A 21,277-nucleotide genomic window follows, 5' to 3' on the forward strand; every position below is an offset into this window, starting at 1 on the left:
ATGTCAGAATGATACTTAATGAAGCCTTTTTTTCCCATCCATCTCTCAGAGAATTCACTGAAATGCCGCTTGTTCTAAGTAAAGTTATCTGGTTAGGTAGTACTGGAATTTTTTTTTTTTTAAATCTAGTATAATTACTTAAAGAAAACAAGCCAGTTATGAAGAAACTAGTATTGTGTTTATCTGTTTCTTCAACATACAGCTAAATGGGAACTTGGCTAAACAACACGATATGTTGTATTCAGAGTGAAAAGCCAATAGAGTCTTGAGATACAGCCAAAGAGGCCTGGGTAAGAGAATCAGCATTTCTAAATAGCCATTTGTACCCTACTGGAGATGTCCTTATTTGAACTTAATGGATCTCATTAACACTACAGTAAGAACATTCAGTTGAGGCAAATTATTTGTAAGAAAAAATACTTGTAGCAAGAGTCAAGCCAAAAAAGGTTCAAGCCACAGCAAATGCTTCTGAACACAGACATGAAAAGGCTGGGTAGTTCTGAATCAGTAAAGGCAACATCCTTACAGCACAACACTAGAAACATGTTATTCTTTCGCAAAATTTCCCCCTCTACGAGAGAGGGGATGGGGAAGTCCATAAAAATAGTTTAAGTCAAGATTAATATGCCACCAGCCATGTGTCCAGAGCACTTGCTTTTGACATGCTACTTTGCATCCAATGCTGATCTTGTAATGTAAACACTCCAGGTTACTATATCACCAACACATTTAGAAGTCAAAAGAGCATCCTTATTATACATGTTTACAGATAAAACAAAATTTCACTACAGTTGTTTTTAAAAGTTTGTATCAAAAGATCAACAGCAGAAGTGAAACTGTGACCAGTAAGAACAACCTAAAATGTGAAGCCTACAAAGAGTCTGAGCAAAGGTTTTTGCTTGGAACTTCTCTAAGTAACATTGTATAAAATTCCTGGTTCCTATTAAGTAGCATATAACCTTGCAGCTTTTAGTTCTGGACCTGGATGGGTATGGAAAGCAAAGATGGTTTGAGGTTTCAATGAGTATAGCTCAAACTTGAGCAAAGGAGCAAACCCTGCAGTCCTTACTCAGCCAGAACTCCCCATAGCTTAATGGGAAGGACTCACACCAATAATTTCTTCCACCTATCAAGCACATATGCTTGAAAGGCTATTTCTCATGGAAAGGCCTAAACATCAAGTGTCTAATGCCATTGTGATGATTGGTGGTGGAGGTACAAATTTATCCTAATTGCAAGTTCAACTGTAAAAAAGTGAAAGTTCCAAAATGACAATAGCCTATACACAACAAATGGTGATGGGAGAAGGTATGAAAGGGAGAACAAAGACTGAATTAGTTCAGAAAGCCTACTGATATAACTCAAGGACGGTGTTAACATCATGCCTGGTAAACAAGAGAAGTGTGAGACTGGAAATCAGTGAATCAAAATTAATGTGTCAGAAATTAGGCCTAATTGGTGTACAAAATAATGAGGAGATGGACTATTCCCATCACTCCCATTTGGGGTCCTCAAAAAGAGACCAGTGGGGGGGTGGGGGGGAAGCTGGCTACCACGATGATGGCTGACCGAAAGAAGGGGAAGGAATGACCTTCATTATCACGACTGCCACCCCCATCATCTCCTAGGACCCCAGGATCCAGTGTGACAATATTGTGTCTTCATTATCCTGATCCTAAGACATGTCCTGAACAGACCGGGCCAAGAGAGGACCCAGTTGACCAGCTCTACTGGCTCCATCTGAATCCCAACCACCACCCAGAATGAGAGGCTGTCACAATCCCTACACCATATATGTTTTTTCCTTCCCCACTTTAATTTTCTCTTTTTCCTTATTTCTGTCTTCTGTTTAATTAGAGTCTGGCTAAGCCAGTCAAGACTGTATATTTTGCAACACTGCTATACACCTGTGACAAAAAGGAGGCAGCTAAAAGCAATGCCCTAAACAGCACAATGCTGATGCAAGTTTGCCAGGTCACAGAGTGGCTGATAAGACCATGTACTGTGCCAGTGTTTTTCCAGCAGTGATGCAGCAAATGAGAGTCAACACCAAAGACAGAGGCTGCAGTTTTCATCTTTGTTGTTCTTTTCTCCCCCGTCATGTGCATGTCTTATTTTGTCTTCCAGAAAATACTATAATGGCAGCAGCAGCAACAGCTCTGGCCCATCTCAACTACCTTCTTCTCTTTTCCCCAAAAATAACAGTTAACACTATTTTTAATATTACCTAAAAGACTGTCAAAAACGGGGGTTTCTTTCCAAAAACTCTCTTCTGCTAAAGGAAAAGGGAACAAGAGATGTTATTAAAATGAAAGACTTACTTAATATTTTATATTTCAAATATTTGAACAGTTTTTCTTTATCTTCAATAAAAAAGTTTAAAAGGATGTTTAGTGTTGTTTGCGCCATGGTACTGAGGTGACTGTATACCAAACCCCGAACCTTTTTTTAAACTGTTTAATGTTGGACAGTGACAGGGTCACACTAACACCTTTGACTCTTCGGTATCTACATTCCATCTAAATTAATACAACTCCACCTTCCATTATGAGCGTACAACTCCCACTGAAGTCAAAGGGGATGCAGAAAATGAGGCTTGCACATGATAGAAAGGCAGCATATCTCAAAAAGCAGTAGCAAAAATAAATCAAAATGAAAATAAACTTTTTTTTTGATAGTTGAAGTTATTTGGAAATTCAGAGATCTCCTTTCAGATGTTTTTTTCAATGTACTACGTGTCTGGAGATTCAGACTATGCTTAAGTATATATTCCAGCATATTACATGGAAGACTCCTTACCTCACTCCAGTTATTTAAGCAAAAAGGAGAGGAAGAATTCAGCAACTGAGCTGAAATAGTCCCCTTTTAATTGCTACCTTAAAACTGATTTTTGTATTATTAATCAGCTCTAAATATTACAAGTTTTCTCCCATTTAACTTATATCTGCTGCCATCTAGAGGTCTGAAAGAACATTTGAAGCATACAGACATTTAAAAGTTTCAGAGTGGTAGCCGTGTTAGTCTGTATCAGCAAAAACAATGAGAAGTCCTTGTGGCACCTTAGAGACTAACAAATATATTTGGGCATAAGCTTTTGTGGGCCCACGAAAGCTTGTGCCCAAATAAATTTGTTAGTCTCTGAGGTGCCACAAGGACTCCTCATTTAAAAGTGTGTATCAAACTTTTCATGACATTGACCTGAAGACAGACTGTCCAAGCATCTCTGATGCATCAGTTTGTATCATTGAACAAAGGTATTATAAGACAACAATGAACTAGATAATACCTGTACAACAAAGCAGTTTTCATCCTGAAAGGTATCAAAGTGCTTAACGTTTTTTGAACTAACTAATCATTTCAGCTACTCCTGAAATGGATCAGTCCCTGGGTAGGAATGTGGCAGCTTTTTAGAAAGCACACAATCCTACATAACAGTTCAGATTACGAATACCGTATCTAATGGCAGAGGGGTTAAATATAAATAGAATTCAGTTACTCAAAATGTAATCTGGTCAAGAGACTCGGGTTAATATCCCTAGTTTTAGGTGAAATGATATGGGACACTGAATACTCTCTTTCTCCCTATCAAAAGACTGGACTTCTAGTGGAACTGGCTCCTTGCAGGAACATTTGCTCATTAGTGGCTCAAAGAACCTGACCAACTAAAATCATCTACTTTCTGCCTCATTTGATCATCTTCCATCTCTGTAGTTTCCTGTGTTTCAAAAACACAAGCCAGCTGAACAGAATAAGATAGTTACCGGCTTTTGCAGACGTCCGGCAACATAGAGAGTTTTCCAGTGAAACAGATCTTCAATCAGGGCATCGGTGCCAATTACGCCATATTTTATCATCTGAAAAAAAAAAACAGAGGATCTCACATAATTGTTTGTTACACACTGTCTGCATTAGGTAAAAATGTCTAGTAAAAAAAAGTCTAATTCACAGAAATGTAAATCTCTTAAGAAAAATGTTAACACAAATATTAACAGTTTACTGGTAAGAGAACTAAACAAAAATATCACACTAACAGTTGCCAACCCTACAGGACTGTCCTGGAGTCTCCAGGAATTAAAGATTAACCTTTAATTAATGATTGTCATATGACGAAACCTTCAGGAACACATTCAACCGGAGTTGGCAACCCTTGTAGTACTCTACCTTCCAAGTTTTCTTTCCAGTGGATCCTAACAACACAAAAAGACCCTTTACTGACACTCCAGACAATGCACTGAAATGGGCATGGACATCACACTACTCTCTCTCACTCAGATGATCTCTTCAAATCATGGTTGAGATACATTGCTCAGTCATAATTAAAAACATGCCGTTTACTCTGTGATTCTGCAAATAGTTCACTTGATTCTTTCATTACATTTACATACAGTACCTAGCACAACAAGACCCCAATCCCTGAAGGAGGTGTCTAGTTGGTACTGCAATGCAAATAAATAGATTATTACAAAGTGCCTTTTATTTTTTATTTGAAGGGGAAAGCGCCGCTTCTCTCCAGCCACTCGCTGCGCGGCTGCCCCTGCTCCTCCTGAGTCCTCCAGCCTGTGCTCGCAGGGCCGCACTCCTAAAGGGGCTTTAGAGCTGCAGCCCCTAAAACCCCTGCGTTCTGGGTGGCCCTGCCTGCCGGCGGGGGGGGAGGGGGATGGTCAGCTCCCAGAATTGTGGCCATGGGGGCGGTGCTGCGCTGCGCAGAGCCACCTGCACACCCCCTGCACCAAACAGGAGCTGCTCCAGGTAAGTGCTCTGCACCTCCTGCCTGCCCCAGCCCTGAGCCTCCTCCCGCACCCTCACCCTGAGTGCCCTCCCACACCCTAACTCCCTCCCAGACCCCGCACGCCCCCCTGAGCGCCCTCCTGAACCCTAACTCCCTCCCAGACCCTGCACCCCCAGCCCTGGTAAGCCGGGGCACCTCCCACTACAGTACAGTACTGTGCAGTATATAATGCCTTTTGTCTGCCCCCAAAAAATTTCCTTGGAACCTAACCCCCTGCATTTACATTAAATCTTATTGGAAAATTGGATTTGTTAAACATCATTTCACTTAAAGTTGCATTTTTCAGGAACATAACTATAACGTTAAGTGAGGAGTTACTGTACTGATCTTAGTACTAAGTGATTAGAAGAGTTATACACTTAATTGGCAACATTTTGTACAAAGTGGCAAATCAGTATGAAAACCTCTTGGTATTTGACAGTGACATTAATGATGATGAACTCTTTCAGTACGCATGTAAATGTAATGGGCAGTTCCAATGGAATTTCATAATGTGAAAGAATTTCATAGTAGTCAGTGTTAATCAATGCCTACTTACCATGAAGTAACGTCACAAAATGAAGCCTTCACAGTAAGAGGTTATACACCAAGATTTTAAGTATTTCATTAAAAACTCTACCACCCAATTCTGCATGAATTGAGTTCATGCAATCCTAATCTACCAGAGAAGGCAATTCCAGCTGCTTCTCCTAACAGTTTTTTTCAAATTCAATTATTGCTTGAATATTTTAATTCAACTATACATGGTCCGACTGTGTTTTATGTAAGGGTATCCTGCATGTATGTTCTAAAGAGCTAACTCAATACAGAACAGATTAATTTTACAATTCTCCTCCATTGCCCTATTAATCCTAGAAAGCCACAATGAAGAATGAAGCTCACATTTTGGTCAGTGTCTTTTTTTAATTATATGACATTATGTAATGGAAAAGCTCTATAGAGGTTAATAGAGAAAGGGTGAAATCCATAGGGTTCCAAAGAAACTACACCGAAAACCTAAAGTTTAACAGGAAATTGTGATGGGATCCCTACCTCTGCATGATAGATTTGTTTAAGGATTTTATAGAATGGTTATTTTCTACTAAGTGCCATAAGTTTTGAAAAAAACTTGACTAGTGCACACACTGGATGACATGATATTTGAGATAGATCAGAGTGCATGGCAGAATGTCACAGCAGAACAGGAACTATGTTCTGCAACTTTGGAAGGCTTAAAACAGAACAACAATGATAATTTTAGGACCAAGTTATGTGCAGAATACTCCCCACCAATTTTTGCTATTTGGGGTACTCAATATATAATTCTATAAGAGTTGCAGGTCAATTTCAATAGTTAGAAGGATTCAGGCTGAAGAGTTTGTTTCCTGTCAATCATAAGTTAAAGTAAAGCTGCCTAAATAATGTAACACACAGCAGATTTCTGTACATCCCAGGATTCCAATGATTACTAACAGGGTCAAAGTAACTCCAGAACCATTCTTAACAGACCATGCATGAACAGAATGGAGACCGTCCAAAAGCCGTCACCACCACACAAATTGAAGGGAAAAGCAAGAGTGATGGGTAGGAGACATAACAGAAGTCTTTATAGCAAAGACATTGCTCCTGCTCCCCTCAAAGCCAAGTTAAAAAAACTTTACTTCAGGAGGACCAAGATCGGGCCCATAATTCATACCTCCTCCAAGTGACTTACACACATGAAATACATTAAAGAGGGCCTCTCTTTCCACCTCCAAATCAGTGAGGTGGGTTTTTTGGTGAATGTCTAGTCACTTATACCATGCTCACCCTGGTACCCCAAGCCTGAAATTCCTTAGCAAAGTCATAGTTGGCTGCAAATGTAGTTTTTCCTGTGTTCTCCATTCCATTTCCTGCTTTTGGTGAAGAGATGGAATTTGATTTTCTTGTCGTTACCACAAGCTGAGAACAACTTGAAACAGCACTGAGGAGGTGGAAAGACACTAACACACACACACACACACCAACACTACCTGTTTAGACACAGATGTTGGAGTATGACTAGACAGAATAAATACTACACTACCGGCACATGATTTATTAATTACACCCACTGTTAAGATGAGAGAGAATCAGAGGTTAAATAAGACAAATGTCAATTACATCATGTCCCATATTTGCATTGACATCAAAATACAAACAATCCACTCTGCTCTGTGAACTGGCCAATCTCTGAATCTAGATCTCAGTTTTCCCATTTGTAAAATGGTGACAATACTTGCCGCCTCCTCACATTGAAGGCTGTAATGTGTTTAGAATTATTGCTGAGAAAAAGAATACAAGTTCAGTTATTACTGTGAAAGTGCTTAACTGCTGAGTGTAATTGTTGCTTTTATTGAGCACAATGTCATCTCCTGTTTTGCTTTCCAGGATTTAACACATTACTTTGTAAAACAGCTTGAGACACTGAATATTAAAGATGCTATGTAGAACTGAAGCTTTTATTTAAGTGCTTAAGTATCAGTCAAGGATCAGCTACTATCTGTAACATAAATGCAAACTGCAATTTGTATTTCCTGAACAGCTTCTTCCCTAGGCTAGTAATTCCAATACTCTAGATGTAAACATTTGATCTATACAAATTAGTCACAACCTATTGTACTTACCCTACCATTACATTGCACTAAAGTATTGTAGTAAATCCCTGCTCCACAGCTCTGTATATTACTGATGTGCTTTGGCCCAAAAAGTTTTAGGAAGGAATAATGACTCCTATTCTTTAACAGGTTCATCATATGCCAAGTCACAGAATCATCTACAGCAAACACGAAGTCCAGCATATTGTGCTACAAGGTAAACAGAAAAAAAAAAAAAGACACGGTTACATATAGTTTAGGAAACAAGCAATATCCACTCTGTAAGAGTCTATTGATCTTCACATAATACCCACAAATGATAATAGGAGACATCAACACACAGCCAGGACATAACCAACCCATAACTGACTTTTAAAAAAAGCAAATTAATTCATGTCCAACACATTTCTATATAAGACAAATCTTTGCATGAGAATCTAATGTAATTTTTTCATTTGGAGTTCTCAGTGCTTGGAAAATTATGCACAAACCCCAACTCTCAGTAGACTTTTTTTTGTTTTTTTTCAAGAACTGATATAGTGAGAAATTCAAACTTTACCTGTAATCAGTTGTTTCTGACAACAAAAGATTTGTGATGAAGTAACAGTTTGAACTGAACTCCAAACCTAAGAGACTTGAACATAGACTAGCTAGTTCAGAACAGTTTTAGTTATTATATAACTAGTTATTATATGTAACATTTTGAGATATGCTGAAAGTTCTTGAGGAATGACTCTCTGCATGCCTTGCCATTTCTGGACTGGAGTTGCTCAGCTAATCAGTGATTGAACAGAGTTGGTACAGAGTTGAATAGACTGTTATTAAATCTTCCAAGTTATTCTCCCTTCCTCATGTTTGTGGGGAACAATATTAAAAATGTAAAATTCTTATTTTTCTTCCTTTGCCTCTTGTGGTGAGGAACAAGAAGAGGGAGACATTTGGATTGATCTAGATTGCTTGGAAAATAAAACCCAGTGAAAAGGCAAGCTATGCCCATGAATGAAATCATGCAGTTTGGCCAATTTAAAAGAAAATGAAAGCTTCTGGCAGTCAGATATTTAAGGTCGCCCCAAGCATAGGCCTGCGTCCCTGACCATGTTCGCTAACTCACTGAAGGACCTAGCCTCTATGAATTTTTTTAAACACAGTTTTACTTTTGGCCATCACAACATCCCCATGGCAATGAGTTTCACAAGTTAGTGGTTCACTGTGTAAAAAAGTACTTCCTCTTGTTCGTATTAAACCTGCTGCCTATTAATTTCATTGTGTAACCCATGATTTTTGTGTTGTAGGGAAAGGGTAAATAACACTTCTCGATTCACTTTTTCCACACTTTTCAGCTCAGAAAAAGAGATGACTAAGGGAACTACCTCTCTGGGGGAATGCCTCTGCCTGATCCCCAGGCGTGCACAGGGGATGGGGTAAAACCCATAGTCAGGAAATGCCCCCCCCCATGCATTGGGGGGGTGTTTAAAAACCCATAACCGGGCAATGACCCCTTCCAGGTGCACCGGCGGGAGGAATAAATCCGTAGCCAGGGCCATGCCCTGCCCGCCCCCGGCTGCACATTCCCGCTTACCACGCTCTGGCTGGGGGTGGCCCCCGCCTGCCGGAAGACCCCGGACCCATAGGCGAAGGCCAGGCTGAGCTCCTGGGGGAAGTGAGCCAGGATCCTCCGGAACTGCACCCCCGAGCCGGACAGCGCCGGCAGCGCCATGAGCGCGGGGCCCGGCAGCAACTGGCGCCTGCGCCCTGCGTGCGGGCGCTGCTGGGCGGAGCGCGGCCCCGGCCCGGCCCGCCAGCGGCTGACAGGGGACGACGGCGCAAAGCAGCGAGAGAGGCCGGCGCCGCTCCGGGAGGCCAGCCAGGTCCACAGCGCCCCCCGCGACGGCCTGGGTCGCAGGAGCCGCTGGTGCTCGGACCGCTGTGGTGCCTTTTTCCCTTCACCCCATAACCCCAGTGTCCCTGCTCTGCTCTCCCCAACCGAGGGGCCCTGCACCCGCCAAGTCCCCACTCACAGCCCCTACACCACCCCCCCGACCCCGGGTCCCGCTAAGCCCCCACCCAGTGTCCCTGCACCGGGCACCCCCCCAGGGCCTCTGCGATTCCCATGCCCCTGCAGTCCCAATTCCCCACCCACAGGCCTTACACCTTCCCCACACCCAGGGCTCATGCACACCCAGGTTTCCTGAGATTTCCCTTCACCCATCACCATGGCCCAGCATCCCATCCTCCTGTCAAGGCTGGTGCCCACTCCCTATAGTCCGCTCCACGCAAGCCAGAGACAGCAAAGTGTTAAAGCCAAATGAGGGTTCCTCTGGTCCACATCTGCTTCCTCTCCACCAGCCACAGGACCAGAACTGATAAAGAAGGCTTGTGGGTCAATATCTTCCCACCCAAAGGTTCAGCATCCCACTCCCAGTAAGCTCTGAAATGGCCAAAGGTATCCCATTCAATATTTCTCACCCCACCAGATCAAAGCAGATTAAATGACACTTCCTTTCAGACAGGGGCGGCTCTACGTTTTTGGCCGCCCCAAGCAGTCATGCCTGGGAGGCGCCCCGGAGCCGCGGGAGCAGCGGACCTCTCGCGGGCATGACTGCGGAGGGTCCGCTGGTCGCGCGGCTCGGCTCGATCTCCCGCGGCTGCGGAGGGTTCGCTGGTCCGCGGCTCCAAGTGGAGCATCTGCAGTCATGCCTGCGGGAGGTCCAGCCGAGCCGCAAACCGTCCGCAGTCATGCCTGCGGGAGGTCCACTGGAGCCGCGGGAGGAGCGCCCCCTCCGCAGTCATGCCTGCGGCAGGTCCGGTCGTCCCGGGGCTCCGGTGGACCTCCCGCAGGCATGACTGCGGCAGGTCCGCCGGCCCAGCCTGCCGCCCCCCCGGAAAAGGGCCGCCCCACGCGCGTGCTTGCCGCGCTGGGGTCTAGAGCCGGCCCTGCTTTCAGAATCCTGTTTCAGTGGCCAATGCAAACCCTTGTAATTATTTACAAGTACCTCATTCCCTATGGACGTGATCTTTTCGTATCCAGTTAGTTTACGACATTTCTAATTTTTCAGTCCACAGAGCATTCATTTTTTCCTTATATCACTTATTCAGCTTTAGTTTAAACTTTTGCTGTGGTTTCTTCTATCTCTTTTCTTCTTCGATCTCTTTCCTTCTCTCCTGTTTTTATTGTACATCCTCTTTGCTTTTAGAGGCTTCTCAGAGAACATTGGCAGTCCTATTCCTTTTCCCACGTTGACAAGAAAAAGTGTAATTGCCAGTTCACTTTCCTTCACTCAGTTATTTTGTCACACACTTTCTTAGTTGATGTTGTCTTTTATTGAACCTTTCTTAGTTTTAATTATTAGGGCCCTGATCCTGCAAACACCAATTTGAATTCAATACAACTATTGCCAAGTGTAAAATTAAGTACATGCTTAAGTGCTTGCAGGATTGGGACCTAATTTGTTTTTTGTCAATTTTATGCTTTCCCATTTCTGACTTTTTAACTTTTAATTTGATCTGTTCTGTCTATCAGAATATTCCCTTTACATGTTGTAATCGGGAATATTGAGAAAACTATGACATACGACGTCTGATCACAGAAGCCTCATCTTGCAAATATTTGCATGTACTTAACTGGAAACGAGAGTAAGTCTCATTGATTTCAAAGGAACTATTTGCATACTTAAAAAGTAAACATATGCATAAGTATTTGCAGGATCAAGGCCTTTATACTCTATTGCAGTAAATAAGTTTCTGATATACACAGTGAAGTCAGGGCCTATGCAATTACATTTATCTGCAATATTAGATGTACAAAATGCTATGTGATTATTTAGTCCACATTTCATGCGAAACTCTGGCCATACAGACCATGTCAACTAACAGCCTGATCCAATGCCTATTAAAGTCCTTCCATTTATTTAATGGGCTGTGAATCAAGCCCTGTAGACCTAATCTTTTTACTCACTAAACATTTCCCATGTATTATTCATTGTAAGCGAGTGGCCGGGGCTCGACCCTCTCCGGGGGGATGAGGGGAGCCACCCTGGCTCACTACACTCCGATTGGTCCAGGAAAAATTACCCGGCAGTCCTAGCGGTAGTTGCCCGCCCGGTGGGCAAGGGGCTCGGGTCCCCCAGCAGGGCAGAGCAACGGCAACAGTTTTAAGGCCCAGCCCTAGGTCAGGGCGGGGCAGCAACCACAGAGTCAGAAAGTTCAGGCCTTTGGTTCAGGGCTGAGCAACAGTAACAGTTAAGGTAGTGGCCTCCTCAGGCCAGGGAGAGGGGGAGTCTGCCACCCCGGGGTGGGGTGGCAGGGGGGACGCAGGCCCTCCCACTCCACTGCATCCCAGCCCGGGGCCCTAGCAGCGGCTATCACTCCGCTGGTCAGTAAGTGGGGATCCTGACTGCAACACACTGACATAGGCTCCAGTAAGGTCGCAGCCTGACTGAGGTTGGCTGCCCCTGGGCTACTTCCGAACTCCCCCTCGGGGCCTACCTGGGTCCTAACGTCGGCCTCTGGCGGGTCCACGAGCATGGGCTCATCACGGCCGGGGCTGGGTGGCAGGTCTGGCAGTTCCTCGGGGTAGTTGGGCCACAATAGCTCCGGTGGCTCCTCCGGGTAGCAGCAGGCGTGGGGAAGCTCCGGCGGCTCCTCCGGGTAGTGGGCATGGGGAAGCTCAGGCCAGTCTGGGCAGCTGCCCTGGGTCACAGGGGCTTCCCAGTCTCGAGCTCCCTGAGGTACGTCCGCTCTCTCCGCCGGCTGGGGCCTGACTGAGTTCTGAGGGCTGGCTTTTATAGTTCTGAGTCGCCGTCTGACCCTTTGAGGGGTGGGCCCAGTGCTCCGTGGCTCCGCCCACTCTGGCCTCTGGCTGGGCTCTCCCTCCTTTGGGCAGGAGGGGAGCCACCTCGCCTCACTACACACACACCCCCTCAAGTCGGGCTCCCGCTTGTCGGGGCCAGGCTCTTCCATCCCTCCGAGGCGGGACATAAAGTCCGCATTTGCATGGTCTTTGCCAGCCCTATGCTGGATTGCGAACGCATCTGGCCTTACAACCCTATATCATCGCATGAGTCGGGCGTTATTGTTCTTCATATTCATCAACCATTGGAGGGGGGCATGGTCCATGATTAACGTGAACGGGGCCCCAAGGAGGTAGTAACATAGGGCGTCACAGGCCCACTTTATAGCCAGTTCTTCTTTCTCAATTACCGCGTTGTTCTTCTCCTGAGGAAATAATTTACGGCTGAGGTATAGCACTGGGTGGTCCTCCCCATCAACTTCCTGGGACAGGACGGCCCCCAGCCCTACCTCGGAGGCATCCATCTGGAGGATGAACCTCCGGTGGAAATCCGGGCTATACAGCACCGGCTCTTGGCATAGGCACGTCTGGAGCGTCTGGAAGGCAGTCTCACACTCTGCCGGGGGCTGTTCTTCATCAACAGTCCGGTTAAGGGTGCTGCGATGGAGGCAAACTGGGGTATGAACCACCGGTAGTACCCTACAAGCCCCAGGAATTGCTGGACGTGGCATTTTGTGGTAGGCATCGGGCAGGCGGCCAGGGCTTGTACTTTCCGGACAAGGGGCTTCACTCGTCCTCCCCCGATGGTGTATCCCAGATATGTGGTCTCCTGCCATCCAATGCGGCATTTCTTTGGGTTCGCCATCAGTCCCGCCTGTCGCAGGGACCGGAGGACCGCTGCCACTCGTGCTAGGTGGTCCTCCCAGGTGCGGCTATAGACCACAACATCATCCAGATACGCCGCGGCGTAGTCTCGATGAGGCAGCAATAGGTGATCCATCAACTGCTGGAACGTCGCCGGGGCCCCATGGACACCGAAAGGCATTCACGTGAACTGGTAGAGTCCCGTCGGAGTGGCGAATGCCGTCTTTTACTTAGAGGTATCATCAAGGGGGATTTGCCAATACCCCTTGCTGAGGTCGAGGGTGGTAATGAACTGGGCCTCCCCGAGGCGGCCCAGCAGCTCGTCCACATGGGGCATAGGGTAGGCATTGAACTGTGAGATGGCATTCACCCGCCGGAAGTCTATACAAAACTGGCGGGTGCCATCGGGCTTGGGTACCAGGACCACCGGGCTACGCCACTCACTCCGGGACAGTTCGATGACTCCTAAGGCCAGCATGGCCTGCACCTCTTCCTCCACCTCTTGGCGCCTCCGGTACGGCAATGGCCTGGTCGTTTCCCGGATTACCTTCCCTGGTTCGGTCTGGATAGAGTGGTAGACCCAGTCCGTGTATCCCGGTAGGGCCGTGAAGGTTCCCTGGAAAGCTTGTAGGAGACACTTGGCCTGCTTGCGCTGCCCTTCCATCAGGGTGTCACCAAGCAGGGGAGCAGCGAGGTCCTCCGTCTGGGGTGCGCGGGGGCCCAGCTCTGGCTCAGGCGGGTAAGGGTTGATCAGCAGGCTCTCCTGGTCTCGCCACGGTTTCAACAGGTTTACATGGTATCGCTGGGTTTTCTTATGCCGGTCGGTTTGGTGGATCTCGTAAGTGACGGGCCCCACCTTCCAAGCCACCTCATAGGGGCCCTGCCAACGGGCCAGTAGTTTCAACTCACTGGAGGGCAGGAGGAGCAGAACCCGGTCCCTGGGTTCAAAGTCCCGAACCTGCGCCTCCTAGTTATACGTCTGCTCTTGCCTGTCCTGCACAGCCTTTAAGTTCTCCCGAGCCAGGGCACCAGCCTGTGCAAAGTAGTCCTGTAGTTGGAGGACATACTTCAGGAGCCCCTGGGTTGGAGAGGGGGACTGTTCCCAAGTTCCCGCATCAAGTCCAACAGGCCCCGTGGATGGCGTCCATATAACAGCTCAAATGGGGAAAACTTGGTTGAGGACTAGCAGCAGGGGAGGGAGCAACTGGTCCCACTGGCGTAGTTCCTCCGGGGGGGAACTTCCACAGCATCTCTTTGAGGGTCCGGTTGAACCGTTCCACCAGTCCGTCCGTCTGCGGGTGGTAAATGGAGGTGCGTAGTTGTTTCACTCCCAGGAGCTTGCAGACCTGCTGCAATAACCTGGAGGTGAAATTGGTGCCTTGATCGGTTAGAATTTCTCAGGGCAGGCCCACCCGCGCAAAGACCTTCACCAGTTCCCCGGCGATGGTCCGGGCGGTGGTGCTCCACAATGGGATGGCCTTGGGGAAGCGCGTGGCATAGTCAACGATGACTAGGACATACTGGAACCCGGCGCTGCTCCTCGGGAACGGGCCCACCAGGTCCATGGCCACTCGTTCAAAGGGTGTCTCGATTATAGGCATGGGGACCGGGGGGGCCTTGGGCACTCGCTGCGGAGCAGCCAACTGGCACTCTGGGCAGGAGTGACAATAGTTCCTCACCTCCTGGTGAACGCCGGGCCAGAAGAACCGCGTCAAGATCCGAGCAAGGGTCTTCTCATGGCCCAGGTGTCCAGAGGCCGGAACGTCATGCGCCAGCTTCATCACAGCCCGCCGGTGACACCGTGGGACCAGCAGCTGTGTTTGGGGTTCCTTCGTGCGGGAGTCATGGTTGATCCGGTACAGACGGTCCCAGCGTAGTTCGAAGTGAGGCCACTGGGTCACGCGCTGAGGGTCGATGACAGTCCCATCGATGGCCGCGAGTTGCTCATAGGCCCAGCTGAGGGTAGGATCAGCCTTCTGGTCCCGGCAGAAATCGGCATGAAGGAGGGGTTCGACTGTGGGCTCTAGCCGCGGATTATCAGTTTCCTCGTTCTCCGCTTCGAGCCCCGGGGTCCCATCCGCTTCCTCCAGTAGGGCCTCCTGGCATTCTGCTTCCAGCCCCGGTGTCGAGCGGAGGACGTCCTCGAAGGCGGGCCAGTCCTGCCCCAGGATCACTGGGTATGCCAGTCAAGGGGCTAAGCCGACCACGAGTCGTCGGGTGACGCCAGCGACCATCAACGGGATACAAGCACTGGGGTAGGATGTACTGTAGGTGTAGCCATGGATGTACTGTAGGTGTATCGTTCCCAAGCGGGGGTCTGCCGGGGGTCCCAGGGCCTGGCGGATTAACGTCTGGCCGCAGCCAGAGTCAATCAACGCCTGGGTGGCCTGGTCCCCGACGACCACCGGGACCGTGAGCTTGGGGGCCTGGGGTAGCCGAGCCCGGGTGTCCCCTGCACAGACCTGCCCAAAGCTGCAGTCCATTTCTGTGCAGTCCCGCTGCAGGTGCCCAGTCTGCCCACAACCGAAACAGGGTCCGAGTTCAGGGCGGCCGCCCCTGGAGGGGGCTCCCCTTGGACCTCTGAGGGGGCTCCGATGGTTCCTCGAGGGCCCTGGCCCGGAGAGTGCCGGTCCGAACCGAGGGGCCGGGGCCGGGCGTTGGACCCGAGGCCCCGGGTGGATGTCCTGCCTGCGGCCCGGGTTCCGCGGCCTGGTCAGGGCGTCCCACTTCCTGTCCGAGTTAGGGTGTTCAGGTCCAGAGTTTGGAGGCCAAAAGGCGGGCCCCACGGATGCTTCAGCCGCGAGAAAGTCCTCCATTAATGAGACGGCCATGGCCAACGTTGCCGGCCGGTGGCGAAGCACCCAGGCTCATCCTCGGGCCGGCAGAGTGTGTACAAACTGCTCCAGGACGACTTGTTAGGTGACCTCCTCTGCCATCCTCGTTTCTGGCTGTAGCCATCGCCAGCACGCCTCCTTCAGGCCTTGGGCCACCAGCCAAGGTTGGGCACCCGGGAGGTACGTATGGCTCCGGAACCGCTGCCAAAAAGTCTCGGGGCTAACGTCCAGGGCATCCAAAATCGCGGCCTTTACTCGTCTATAATCCCTGGCCTCCTCTGTGGCCAGCCCCCGGTAAGCTGTCTGGGCAGTCCCGGTCAGGTATGGGGCCAGAAGGATGGCCCATTGGTCTCGGGCCCACCCAGCGACGAGGGCCACCCGTTCGAAGGTTACCCAGGAATGCCTCGGGGTCATCGTCGGGACTCATCTTGGTAAGACGTAGTGGGGCGGCAGAGCGTGGCGCCCCAGCGCCATTCCTGGCCGGTGATTCTACGGGGCGGAGTAATGCGGCCACCAGCTGCTGCAGCTGGGTTCCGAGCTGCTGCACAAGCTGTTGCTGCTGCTCGAGCTGGGTGACATGCTGCTGCTGCTGCTGGAGATGGGTGGCATCCCGCTGTTGCTGCTGCTCAAGCTGGGCAGCTGCCTGCTGCTGCTGCTGCTGTAGCTGGGCGGCCTGCTGCCGGTCCTGACTCTCTGCCAGCAGCTGGAACAACCGCTCCATCTCCATGGTCCTCTAGGGGATGGGGGGAGATGTCCCCCTCCGGCCCCTTCTCACAGGGGTCAGGGGTTCAGAAGTCCCCACTTCTGGTACCATGTGTAAGCGAGTGGCCGGGGCTCAACCCTCTCCGGGGGGATGAGGGGAGCCACCCTGGCTCACTACGCTCCGATTGGTCCGGTAAAAATTGCCCGGCAGTCCTAGCGGTAGTTGCCCGCCTGGTGGGCGGGGGGCTTGGGTCCTCCGGCAGGGCAGAGCAACGGTAATAGTTGAGGGCCCGGCCTAGGTCAGAGCGTGCAGCAAACACAGAATCAAAAAGCTCAGGCCTTTGGTCCAGGCTGAGCAAGGTAACAGTTAAGGTAGTGGCCTCCTCAGGCCAGGGAGAGGGGGAGTCTGCCACCCCAGGGTGGGGTGGCAGGGGGGACGCAGGCCCTCCCACTCCACTGTGTCCCAGCCCGGGGCCCTAGCAGCGGCTATCACTCCGCTGGTCAGTCAGTGGGGATCCTGACCGCAACACACTGACATAGGCTCCGGTAAGGCCGCAGCCTGACTGGGGTCAGCTGCCCCTGGGCTACTTCCAAACTCCCCCTCGGGGCCTACCTGGGTCCTAACGTCGGCCTCTGGAGGGTCCACGAGCATGGGCTCATCACGGCCGGGGCTGGGTGGCAGGTCTGGCAGTTCCTCGGGGTAGTTGGGCCACGATAGCTCTGGCGGCTCCTCCAGGTAGCAGCAGGCACGGGGAAGCTCCGGCGGCTCCTCCGGGTAGCAGCAGGCGCGGGGAAGCTCCGGCGGCTCCTCCGGGTAGCAGCAGGCGCGGGGAAGCTCCGGCGGCTCCTCCGGGTAGCAGCAGGCGCGGGGAAGCTCCGGCGGCTCCTCCGGGTAGCAGCAGGCGCGGGGAAGCTCCGGCGGCTCCTCCGGGTAGCAGCAGGCGCAGGGAAGCTCCGGCCAGTCTGGGCGGCTGCCCTGGGTCGCAGGGGCTTCCCAGTCTTGAGCTCCCTGAGGTACGTCCGCTCTGTCCGCCGGCTGGGGCCTGACTGAGTTCTGAGGGCCGGCTTTTATAGTTCCGGGTCGCCACCTGACCCTTTGAGGGGCAGGCCCAGTGCTCCGTGGCTCCGCCCACTCTGGCCTCCGGCTGGGCTTTCCCTCCTCTGGGCAGGAGGGGAGCCACCCCGCCTCACTACATTCATACTTATTATTTGTTAAGCAGTTATAATGTACTCAATGCTGTACATGACATAAATAAAAATAGCCACCGCTTGAGTTTATAACCAATGGGCTTTAATCCTGCTTCCATTTAAGGTAGTGAGAGATGTGCCATTAATTACAAAGCAGAATCAGGGCCTAAAACATATGAGTATGGTCTTACCAAATTCACGGTCATGAAAAACAAGTCACAGACTGTGAAATCTGGTCTTCCTCCATGAAATCTGGTCTTTTGTGTGCTTTTACCCTATACTATACAGATTTCATGGGGGAGACATTTCTCAAATTGGGGGCCCTGATCCAAAAGGAAGTTGCAGGGGAGGTCACAAGGTTATTTTAGGGGTGTTGCAGTATTGCCACCCTTACTTCTGTGCTGACTTAAGAGCTGGGTGGCTGGAGAGTGGCAGCTGGTGGCTGGGCGCCCAGCTTTGCAGGCAGCAGCCCATAAGTCAGTGTATCTCAAACTTTTTTTACTGGTGACCCCTTTCACATTGCAAGCCTCTGAGTGTGACCCCCCTAATAAATTAAACACACTTTTGAATATATTTAACACCATTATAAATGCTGGAGGCAAGCAGGGTATGGGGTGGAGATTGACAGCTCACCACCCCCAATGTAATGACCTCGAAACCCTCTGAGGGGTCCTGACCCCCAGTTTGAGAACCCCTGCCATAAGTAATGGTGGCAATACCATACCATGCCACTTTTATTTCTGCGCTGTTGCCTTCAGAGCTGGGCAGCCGGAGAGTGGCAGCTGCTGACTGAGGGCCCAGCTCTGCAGCAGCAGCACAGAAGTAAGGGTTGCAATACCATACCATGCTATCCTTACATCTGCACTGCTGCTGGCAGCAGCTCTGTCTTCCAAGCTGGACTCCCAGTCAGCAGCTGCCACTCTCCAGCTGCCCAGCTCTCCAGGTAGCACCGCCGCCAGCAACAGCGCAGTAGTAAGGGCAGCAGTATCACGACCCCCGCCCCCGCACAGTAACCTTGCAACCCCACCCCCACAACTCCTTTTTTGGTCAGGACTCCTACAATTACAACACTGTGAAATTTCAGATTTAAATAGATGAAATCATGAAATTTATGATTTAAAAAATCCTGTGACCGTGAAATTGACCAAAATGGACCGTGAATTTGGTAGGGCCCTACACATGAGGTAATGAGATGGAGAGGAAGGTATTTACAACATTTTTAGTTCCTTCATTCCCTGATACAGGGTTGGGGTGAAGATGACATTTGATTGATCAGGGTTAGTGTTTGCCAGTCATGGATTTCACTGGGAGTTTTACCTGAGTAAGGAGCATCAGATCAGGCCTTTTATGGATTTTATCTTGTTGAATTAATTTTGCAAAGTTCTTGAGGACATTCCTCCTTGATTATCACATGTGTGAATGAACTGGGTTAATACATTTTCTGGTAAGCTTTTAGTCACCTAGAAATCTTTTTAGTCTGTGTCAAGTAGTGAAAGCATGTCAACTGCATGCAGATATAAATGATTATATTTGCTCTGGTTACCAAGCAGTTTAATTTGCTTATTTCAGAATTAATACTTGCTGACAAACCCTAAAGTTGTTCAGCCAGTTACTGTATGCTGCCAATGATAAAGCTTGATAAGCAAATTCCTAAACATCTACTAACTCTTTTAAAGGCCAGGCTTCTCTTCTGGACCCTGTTTCTCCATCTTTCCCTTTAGAACTGCATGGAAACTCACACACAAAGAAGAGCCTAACTGCTCTCAGTGGATTATGGTATTAAAATATGACCAAAAAGGTGTAGGTGGAGAAGGCTCAAGTTAAAATTATTTGAAGGAAAATTTAAGTACAAAGGAGGAAAAAAAGTATTTAATTTGAACATGATTTTATGTGATGACGGCTTGACAATAAAAGACTCTTTAACCATACGCTGCTTTCTTCCTTTACATTGGTTTGTGGTTGAGAACAAAGTCTCCCACTTCCTGGAATACTAGTTTGTTTAGCAACTTTAGAAGAACAAAACACACCATGAACATAAAGTTCCAGATCAGTTGTTTCTTTCAAACAAACAGCTTGTTTCAGTTGTTGAGCTGCAGAAAAGCAAAAGCAAAATAAACTGTTCCAAAATAGATGAAGGAAAGACCAGGCAAGGGCTTTCATGAGAGGCCCAGAGCCCTGATCTACACTACAAACTTGTGTTGGTATAACTATGATGCTCAGGGCGGGCCCTGCGGGGATCCAGAGTCAAACCTCGGCTTAGGAAGGACTGGAGAAGATGCTTTCCTTACCAGCCAGGGAGAAGGCCTGGCTGGAGTTACCTGAAGCGAGAGACATAAACAAAACTCTTAAGAAGGGGTGTCATGGGACTGCTGAGATAATGAGGGTGCAGTGAATTGGTGATCATGTAGAAGAACAGAATTTCTAGCTTTGAAATAGATAAGGTGTGTGACATAATATATTTTATTGGTAATGTCTTTTATTCTGTTGTTGGGGGGTGGGATAGCTCAGTGGTTTGAGCATTGGCCTGCTAAATGTAGAGTTGTGAGTTCAATCCTTGAGGGGGCCACTTAGGGATCTGAGGCAAAAATTGGTCCTGCTAGTGAAGGCAGGGGGCTGGACTCAATGACCTTTCAAGGTCCCTTCCAGTTCTAGGAGATTGGTATATCTCCAATTATTATTACAAGCCTTTGAGCCTCAAGGAGCTCTGTTCCAGGTCTGGGAAAAGTAACCCCATAGTATCATAGCTAAATATAAGGTAGAATGCATTGTTAAGCATAAGAGGTTAACACGTTTTTCAAGAGACCACATAAAGTGAAGTAGGCTATTAACACCTCTGCTGTCATAGCAAAAAGAAAGGTTAATAAGTTATAAATTGTTGAAACGAGTCATAAAACCACTGTCTCTGTTGATTTTTGGTGTCTATCAAAGTTATGAATTTAAGCTCCCAAGTTCATTTTTTGAAGGTGTTGTGCAGGTTTCCTTTGAGGATAAAAACTGATAGGTCAGATATGTAGTGATTGCTTTGTGAAGTGTTTGTCCATGGGTAATAGGGTGTTTTTTGTCTTATCATTTTTCTGTGTGAGTTCATTCAAGAACACAGTGATTGTCTAGTTTCACCCACATAGTTCTTGTTGGGGTATTTGATTCACTGGATGAGATACACTACAGGGTGTGATAGGCATGTGTAGGACCCATGGATCTTGAAAGGCGTGTTGTGGGGGGTGTTTGTTCATCGTAGTAGCAGTGGAAATATGTCTAGATTTTGCATTTGTTGTTCTGGCCAGGTCTGGTGCTGCTTTGAGCTGGTGTGGCGTGGACTATGTGTAGTTTGCTTCTGATGATGAGCTTGGTGAGACTGGGGGATTGTTTGAAGGCCAGAAGAGAGGATTCCAGCAATATTTCTTTCAGGATGGGGTTCCCATCAAGTATTGGTTGTAACTGTTTGATGATCCTCCATGTGGGTTCCAGTGGAATGGTAGGTGACAACTAGGGATATTCTCAGTGGGGGTCTTTTTCT

At 48.6% G+C, this 21,277-nt stretch overlaps 1 protein-coding gene and 1 long non-coding RNA gene across 6 annotated transcripts in view; one reads left to right on the top strand and one right to left on the bottom strand.

Moving 5' to 3' along the window:
* TAMM41 (TAM41 mitochondrial translocator assembly and maintenance homolog) overlaps positions 1–9,184 on the bottom strand; it is a 32,358-nt gene extending 23,174 nt beyond the window's left edge. For 3 of the 5 annotated variants that reach the window (XR_005582953.1, XM_039482095.1, XM_039482097.1), the window contains exons 1-3: positions 8,963–9,183; positions 7,414–7,593; positions 3,762–3,854 (exon numbers count right to left, since the gene is read on the bottom strand). Coding sequence is in view for 4 of the 5 variants with exons in the window: in XM_039482095.1 (XP_039338029.1) it covers positions 3,762–3,854; positions 7,414–7,593; positions 8,963–9,100 (411 nt within the window). In the remaining variant the exon portion in view is untranslated. Of the gene's footprint in view, positions 1–3,761; positions 3,855–7,413; positions 7,594–8,962 lie in introns of all 5 variants that reach the window. The other 2 variants (XM_039482096.1, XM_039482094.1) reach the window with 1 other exon arrangement.
* LOC120369154 overlaps positions 9,161–21,277 on the top strand; it is a 172,413-nt gene continuing 160,296 nt past the window's right edge. The window contains exons 1-2 of the long non-coding RNA XR_005582968.1: positions 9,161–9,312; positions 9,730–9,826. This is a non-coding gene — a long non-coding RNA (uncharacterized LOC120369154). The remainder of the gene's footprint in view (positions 9,313–9,729; positions 9,827–21,277) is intronic.

The sequence above is a fragment of the Mauremys reevesii genome, linkage group 7, assembly GCF_016161935.1.
Source record: "Mauremys reevesii isolate NIE-2019 linkage group 7, ASM1616193v1, whole genome shotgun sequence".
Lineage (NCBI taxonomy): Eukaryota > Metazoa > Chordata > Testudines > Geoemydidae > Mauremys > Mauremys reevesii.